At 37.8% G+C, this 7,257-nt stretch overlaps 2 protein-coding genes across 2 annotated transcripts; one reads left to right on the top strand and one right to left on the bottom strand.

The window, feature by feature from the left end:
* The first annotated feature begins 1,216 nt into the window (after nt 1–1,216).
* Nucleotides 1,217–4,356, top strand: LOC306903248 (galectin-related protein A). Its single transcript, XM_079472268.1, has 4 exons — nt 1,217–1,358; nt 1,728–1,816; nt 2,416–2,605; nt 2,824–4,356. Exons 1-4 carry the CDS (start codon nt 1,332–1,334, stop codon nt 2,965–2,967), a joined length of 450 nt encoding a protein of 149 aa, XP_079328394.1. The 5' UTR covers nt 1,217–1,331; the 3' UTR covers nt 2,968–4,356.
* plek2 (pleckstrin 2) lies at nt 3,096–7,019 on the bottom strand. The gene is made up of 9 exons (XM_079472267.1): nt 6,938–7,019; nt 6,687–6,851; nt 5,909–6,099; nt 5,735–5,826; nt 5,449–5,636; nt 4,834–4,935; nt 4,646–4,729; nt 4,438–4,516; nt 3,096–4,223 (listed from the first exon to the last, which is right to left on the bottom strand). Exons 1-9 carry the CDS (start codon nt 6,992–6,994, stop codon nt 4,096–4,098), a joined length of 1,086 nt encoding a protein of 361 aa, XP_079328393.1. The 5' UTR covers nt 6,995–7,019; the 3' UTR covers nt 3,096–4,095.
* Nucleotides 7,020–7,257: the final 238 nt, after the last annotated feature.

Genomic DNA, 7,257 nt, shown 5'->3' with positions numbered 1-7,257 from the left:
CGTGTAAAATTGAGCTCAGACCGATGCTAATACGGCACAGCGGAGTATCACGTGGTATATGATACTGAGCGTTGGTAGGATCAGTCATTTTCGTATATTTTTGTGTGTGTATATATATATATATATATATATATATATATGGTATGTCACGCACTTAACATTTGGAATATTGTTAAACATTATTAAATTAAAAATACATGAATTACTTGAATAATTTTTTGAATAACAGAAAAAAAAGAAACGCGTCCGGCTCATGAAGAAAACGCCCCCTGTCGGAGTAATATTTAAAGTGAAGTGAAAGTGAAGTATTGTCGCGTTATAAATAAATATTTTCCACACAAATGTGTAATCATCTCATCTGTTTCTTTAATACATTTACTGGCTTCCTGTTAAAAACAAAGTGTTATTTACAAATTATGGCTGATGATACGACAGTTATTTTAGTATTTTTCATGATAGCGGCAACACAGGCAGACAATTCATGCACATTTAACATTTAATTGTATTCATTGACAAAGCAAAGTAAATAAATTTCGCCACTGAGTAAAGTGTGTTATAGCTGCTCTTTTGCACGATAATGGCAGAAGGAAATGTGATCAGTAATTTTCTCTTAAGCTGTGGAAACTCGTGGTACAAACATGTTGCAGTGCTGGACAGGTTGGATGGGAATGTGAAACAATACACCTGTTGGGAGCTGATTATGTTTCTTGAGTATGTTGTTGTTTGTGATTCCACAGCTATATCAAGCAGTTATTCTCAGTTGGAACACTGTTTATCTTGATATAATATTTCAGTTGGAAATAATCCAAATACCTTAAAAGAATAAATACATTTACCTGGTTTAGCTAACAAATGTGTACTCTTATTTATTTACGTAATTAATTGTATTTCTATTATTTGTTTCTTGAAACAGAGCTGGTCTAATTTGACACCTACGCTACCTAACAATTTGCAATCATGGCCTTTACATGTAGCCGATATGATGGAATTTACGTGATTTGTAACAAAATCTGGAAACAAAGTGACTAACTAACTAACTAAATAACTAAATAATTAACTAAATAACTAAATAACTAACATGCGTGCTAGTTGCATAAATCGCTGTTTTTATTAATATTTTGAATAGTGTTGACTATTCCACCACTGTATGACATCATCACTGGCCAGCCTGAGACGGTTTCTATAGCAACGCGGAGCAGCGAGGCGGGGCTCTCACATTCAGAGCCGGTCTCGCGCACGGTGATGATCAATCGCGTGCGTGACAGCTATTGTCTCGCGCTTTAAACGCAACACCTGCACAATTGAGTTAAGCCACTGCGACAGAGGAAATTATGACAGAACAAGGGATAATCGTAAAAGTAAGTCGATGATTTTAGAGTTTATTACACTAAAACTGGATGAATAAGCTTTAATAATGACTATACCATGGGCTCATACATTTAACCACAGTGTATACAGATATGTACATAAATGTAGGCCTATATACGTTACGGATTTACTGATAAAATTTAAATGTTGGGTAATGCGCAAATACGCAAGCTGGGGTTTAAGGGCAATATAAGGACCCTTTTTATTTAAAATCTGATTTTGAGGTGGTTTATGGGGAGGTAGAGATGACTTTTAGAACATTGCAATGAAATAGCCTACATCTGATTATTTTGTTTGCGTTGTACGCCAGCAGATAATTAAAACTATTCAATATTATTACATTATATTTCTTCCTACAGGATGATGAATATGTTGGTGAGATTAAAGGGGGTCTACGGCCGTCTATGAAGTTGATAGTGATGGGTATTGTTCACAAGCGGCCTAAAAGGTTCGTACGAGAAACACTTGCGTTCATTTCTTCTCTGTCACATCGCGCTTTGAATGAATTTGTTCATTGGATGAGACTCGCCTCTGCTACCAAACAATGAGCCGGTTGTAACGAAGATTAAACCGTTTAAACATTTCCAGTTCACACAGGAGAATGACATGAGCCTCAACAAAGAATAATGATCTAGATTTAGCTCGTTAACTGAAATAAAATGCAAATTAAACGTCAACGTAATGCTCAGACATGCATTTATTTTCCAGCAGTTAGTGTGCATTTTTGTTCGCCAGCGTGGGAAAGGTTAAATTCCCATGAAGTCTTAGCCAGACAGATCTCGGAAAGTGTTTGGACAATTATGGCCATATTTGGCAAATAGATGGTTTAGCCAATATGACAACATTAACTAGAAAAACATATCACACTTTTTAAGTTTTTTTGTTTCTGACTAGGGGGTACACCTACCCCTCAATGTCTATGATGGTTGTGATTCTGATTGATTGAGCCGTATTATTGTGTGAAAGGAAGTATGCAAATAGAAATACATTTTTGTGTTCTGCACAATTACATGAAAGAATGCACAAATCCCTTTTCCTGTCTTTTAGCATGGTAGTGTTAGTGTCAAGCCAGTCTAAGATTGAGGGGGATGAGGAAATCGAGGGTGATGTTGGTTTGGAGCTGAAGGTGAACTTTGCCGAAAAGGCTGTACATCGTAACGCGCGTCTGTCAGGGCAGTGGGGCGCTACAGAGACCGCACAGTCTTTCTTCCCCTTTGCTCCAGGAGAGTCTTTTAAGGTACAGTATGTTTATGTGTGTTTGGAGATGGTGTCACGTTTGATAAAGATTAGGGATGCATGATAAATTATCGGCCATCTCGGTATCGGCTGAAAAATTGTCATTGCATCGCTAATTAAGATACAATCTGCTAAAATCGTTACGACTCACTCTTTATCATATACTGTAGGATGCATCATACTTTCTGCAGCTCATTTTTTCTTTTTTCTCCCTCTCAGATGGAGATTGTGTGTGAGCACCAGCAGTTCCGTATTCTAGTGGATGGGCAGCCCTTGTGTGGTTTTGCTCACAGATTGACTCAGCTAGCATCTCTCACTGCTCTTAGAGTCTATGGAGATCTACAGCTTACCAAAGTGGCTTGAGCAGGACTGGGTGTGTCTGGAAGGATGACACATTATTTATAGAACCAACTCACAGTTGAGGTTTTAGAAACCTCAGCATACTGTACACAGAACACTACGTTGGTTTTAAATTGATTAAGAATTCATTTGAAGTTTGATCTGTTTATTTGGTAGTAAAAAACAAACCTGTTCAATATATGAATTGGCAACTAATGTGAAACCAGCTATGCCAGACGGCATAAAAGTCACATGTAACATGTTAAATACAAATGAATGATCTCTTCTAATTGACATATCCTGCATACCTCTTCATAAACACTAATGAAGAGATTTTAATAATTTTTTAAAACAGTTTTTGTTTGCTGTAGATGTGGTTAGTGGCTCTTTGATACAGCAGCAAAAGTGCCTTTATTTGTTATTTTAGATGCACTTATACAAAGCAGAATTTTAGAATGTTTGTAGTTGCAATTGATGTAACTTAATTTGTTTGCACCATGGCATTTATAACTAACACCCGAATGTTCATTTTAAAATGCAATGTCCTGCAATTATATTGATTTAAAGAAAACAGACTTAAAGTCCTTTTGAAGCCTTGAGCTCACGGTGCTGTCAATTTACTGTGAAATGCTGCAACTTCATAGCGATATGTAAACAGTAAACTTTCTTAAAGAACCTTTCCGATTTGAGTTATACATTTGAATGTGTGTGTTGTGTGTAGAGAGTGTGTTTGGGCATGTAAAGTATTGGAAAGACACCCACACGTCTGTGTGTGTTTTGAACCATAGCAACAAACCAACAAACCTATGCAAGGAATAAAGTCAGTTCTGTTATGTAACGTCCTGGCAACTAGAAGAGGCATGTAAAAACATGCTCCTTTACAAAACATGCATATCAAAGACATGCTTCATATACATTTTTGCTACATTTATTATAAAAAAGCACATACAAAAACACTGATCAACGAATTAATTGTACATTCACTGAATGCGTAAACTGTATATTCTAATATATCAAAAACTGTCCCATATAATAATCCTTATTAATATAACACTAAAGACACACAAAAATACAATTCTTAAACAGCACACAGAGATTTTGTTTTTTTGGATTTGTTAGGGGTGGTTTGTAAAATTTCCAGTGTAGTGACTATTAAATCACTTGTCTGATAGCTTGGATCCAGTCCATTCTCTCCTCATGTGTTGGGGCTTGGATGTAATAGTGTGTGTCCATCTGAGTAATGATTTTGAAGAGGTTCCCTTGTATTTTACCTTTAACACCTGAAGAAGAACATGTAAACATCACTGTTACCATGACAACAGAACCTAAATTATTTCCTTTGTTTAAAATTTTCTGAATTCAGACAATTACGGTGTTGTTAGTGTGGAAACTCCCAATAAAGCTTTTCCAGAGTAACAGTAATATTATTGATCCAGGAGAAAACACACATCAGAGAGACTTCCATAAGAGAGGTATGAGACAGGTGTGGCTCACCTGATGGTGTGCCATTATCATCCAATGCAGACACCAGACAGCCACGCAGAGAAATACCGCCAACTGGTGTGATGTCATCCTACAAAGGGTGGCCATCACAGGAAATAGACAAGTCAGCACAAAAATAAACAACACAAGACACAATATATTTCAGTACTTTATCTGTGAAACAGGTGTGTATTTGCCTGTACTTTATAGGCGCATTCACCTTGCTGGGGTCATAGTAGTGCAGAAAGCCAGGCTCCGCCCTTAACACAAACAATCTCACCTTCCAGTTCTTCACCTTGTGGCCCTGACACACACATACAAAGGTGAGCATGCACACACAGATAGTTGGCAATAAACATTTATAGCATTTATAACATTTCAGTCCACTCTTGAGAGTGGAGTGCTCACCTGTTTTAACAGGTAACCTCTCTTTACTACTTTGCCACTCCGCTCCACGGCAGACAAAGACTTCTCTGCTTTCACACTACCTCTCTTCTGGAAGCTCTGAGACTGTGGAAGAAGTGACATACTTTTAGTTAAGTTAGGACATCTTATTTTCACACAGCTCAATAAGTTTTTGCTGAAGTGTGCTGTTAGAATGCGTCTTAGGCGAAATACTAAATTGGTATATTTTGAGATACCTCTAATCTACTTAAACTACAGTTATAAAGGGTATATTAAAGTATACAAATGAATGGCTTAGTAGAAATAATGTAGTATACGTCGTTGAGTGCAAATATATATGAATAATATATACAGTAAACTAGTAAAAGAATGATGTAATGTTCACTGAAAGAAAACTACTGCACTATAAATTGACACAACTAACACGTGAAATTGGGTATCAACTGTTTTGTTCAATTCCCTTTTAAAACTACAAAACAGTGTCATGATTGTGAGCTTCAAGCTCCATAAAGTCATAGTGTCAGGCATAAATTGCGCTATATTCCAAGCCATATGACAACTCGAAAACTACAGTTTGAGAACCATAATTAACACAAATCTGGAACAGAAAATACTTACAAAGCAGTAGAGTGCAGTGGAATCATCTAGAAACTGCTCTCCTAAAGCAGCGTTACGTAGAGCATCTGCGCTTCTTATTCCAATAGGCCGCAGAGAGCCGTCATCCAGGAGCGCAGAGGCTAATGTTACTGCCTCCACACGGGTCAGAGACAGCTTATTAAACACAAGCCAATCCACCACTGCTGAGCCTGTACACACACACACAAAATAAGATCATAACTTTTACAATGCACCAGATATTTTATGTACATGTATGAGCTATGTTAGAGTATAATAGGTGTCTGACCTAAGAAACAGTTGGTGTATGAACTGCCCTGTTCAATATGGCTGCATAGCCGAATACCAGTGTGCACATCATACATGGAGTCCACCACCTGACTGATCAGAGATGGCATACACATTGTTAGCTCTGACAGCGTCGAAACATACGGTACACTGACAGTCTCCAAACGCATGTTACCTGAGATTGACATTGTGAAGTTGGAGGGACGTGGAACCTTTATTCTGTAATGAGGATGGGGTCTGTGTTTTGTTTGGGTTGAGCTTCTGTACTGCTGCGCCAATTGCTTCAGCCCATTCATCACGTTCCTCCCTCTTGCACGCCTCCAGGAAGTGCTCTTCTGAGGTGCCGGTCTGAAGCCTCAGCACCAGCTGCAAGATGTAAGGCATGTGGTTACTATGACAACCGCCTTGAAAACGAAATATTATGTAAAATGCTCTTAAGTTTAAAATGACTCAAGACTTGAAGTTTAACTTATCAGACTTTAACAGATGTCACATGAGCACAGCCAATCACAAAACTGGAAAACTGGTTTTAAACACACTAAGTTGTTATTGATTATAAGTGAAGCAGCCTTTGATTTCAAGGAAAGTATAGGCTACATAAAATTGTCTAAACATTTAGAAACCTGCGTTAGATTCCAGCTATTTAAAGCTTAAATCTATTGGGGAAAAGTGTTGTGTTCCTGACATGCTTCACCATGTTATTACAACAAAATATAACGATGTAAAACAAATGTTAAGAACATTGACAGCCCGAGGCTATGAACATTTAAATCAAAAGAGACACACCCAGTTGTACTGCTCAGGGTTTAATCTACAGTAAACCGTTTAAAACAAGGGTGGAGAAGTTGTGTTCAGAACAAACCCACATTTATGAAGTTTGTTAATTTCATGATTTGTAGATTAAAATGTAAAAAGAGAGCTATAGCCTACTATACTTGATTGTCCGCACTTACCGGTCTGTTCTCATACTCCAGGAAAGGACAGGTGATGTTGCAGTTGTTTAACGGTATGGTCCCTCGATGTGACGAATCGCGTTTTCCACTTTCGTATTTATAATACAGAAGTCTGTCCGGTTTAAGTACAAACCAGCGCACTTTCCAGTTGTGAACCACGTGACCCTGAAAATAACATCAAGCATTATTAATTCAGTCGCGTACTACGTACGATTGGTAATTCATTAAACCAGACACATATTTAGTCTCACCCTTTTCACTAAAAACCCCTCTCTAAGAACGGATTTATTTTCTGATTCTGTGCCCATGTTAACGTTCCCTGTCTGACTGCGAGTCAATGCAAGCAGGTAGAGCTTCAGGTATTTTATAGTGAATTGTCATTTGCGTCATTGTGTACACCCCACGCAATCCAGCGCCTCCAGGCGTACAGTTCAACACTGACACGAAGAAGAATGCGCGAGTTTACTGAAACCTACTGAAACTTAAAAGAGATAAATAAACTATGAGCGTTCATGCTTGATGTGTGCCAGGCGTAGTTCAATTATTTATTCATTTTTTATCTTACAACAAA

Source organism: Barbatula barbatula (genome assembly GCF_947034865.1).
Source record: "Barbatula barbatula genome assembly, chromosome: 14".
NCBI lineage: Eukaryota > Metazoa > Chordata > Actinopteri > Cypriniformes > Nemacheilidae > Barbatula > Barbatula barbatula.
Note: the sequence above shows the minus strand (reverse complement) of the source record. Positions and strands in the feature narration are given on the sequence as shown.

What these genes read in the sequence shown, in the direction of transcription:
- LOC306903248 (XM_079472268.1), top strand. Translation starts at nt 1,332, where the DNA reads ATGACAGAACAAGGGATAATCGTAAAA. An exon ending in AACAAGGGATAATCGTAAAA is followed by an intron (nt 1,359 to 1,727) that starts GTAAGTCGATGA and finishes TTCTTCCTACAG; the next exon opens with GATGATGAATATGTTGGTGA. An exon ending in GTTCACAAGCGGCCTAAAAG is followed by an intron (nt 1,817 to 2,415) that starts GTTCGTACGAGA and finishes CCTGTCTTTTAG; the next exon opens with CATGGTAGTGTTAGTGTCAA.
- plek2 (XM_079472267.1), bottom strand. Translation starts at nt 6,994, where the DNA reads ATGGGCACAGAATCAGAAAATAAATCCGTTCTTAGAGAGGGGTTTTTA. An exon ending in CTTCACAATGTCAATCTCAG is followed by an intron (nt 5,827 to 5,908) that starts GTAACATGCGTT and finishes ATCTCTGATCAG; the next exon opens with TCAGGTGGTGGACTCCATGT. An exon ending in GAGGTTACCTGTTAAAACAG is followed by an intron (nt 4,730 to 4,833) that starts GTGAGCACTCCA and finishes TGTGTGTGTCAG; the next exon opens with GGCCACAAGGTGAAGAACTG.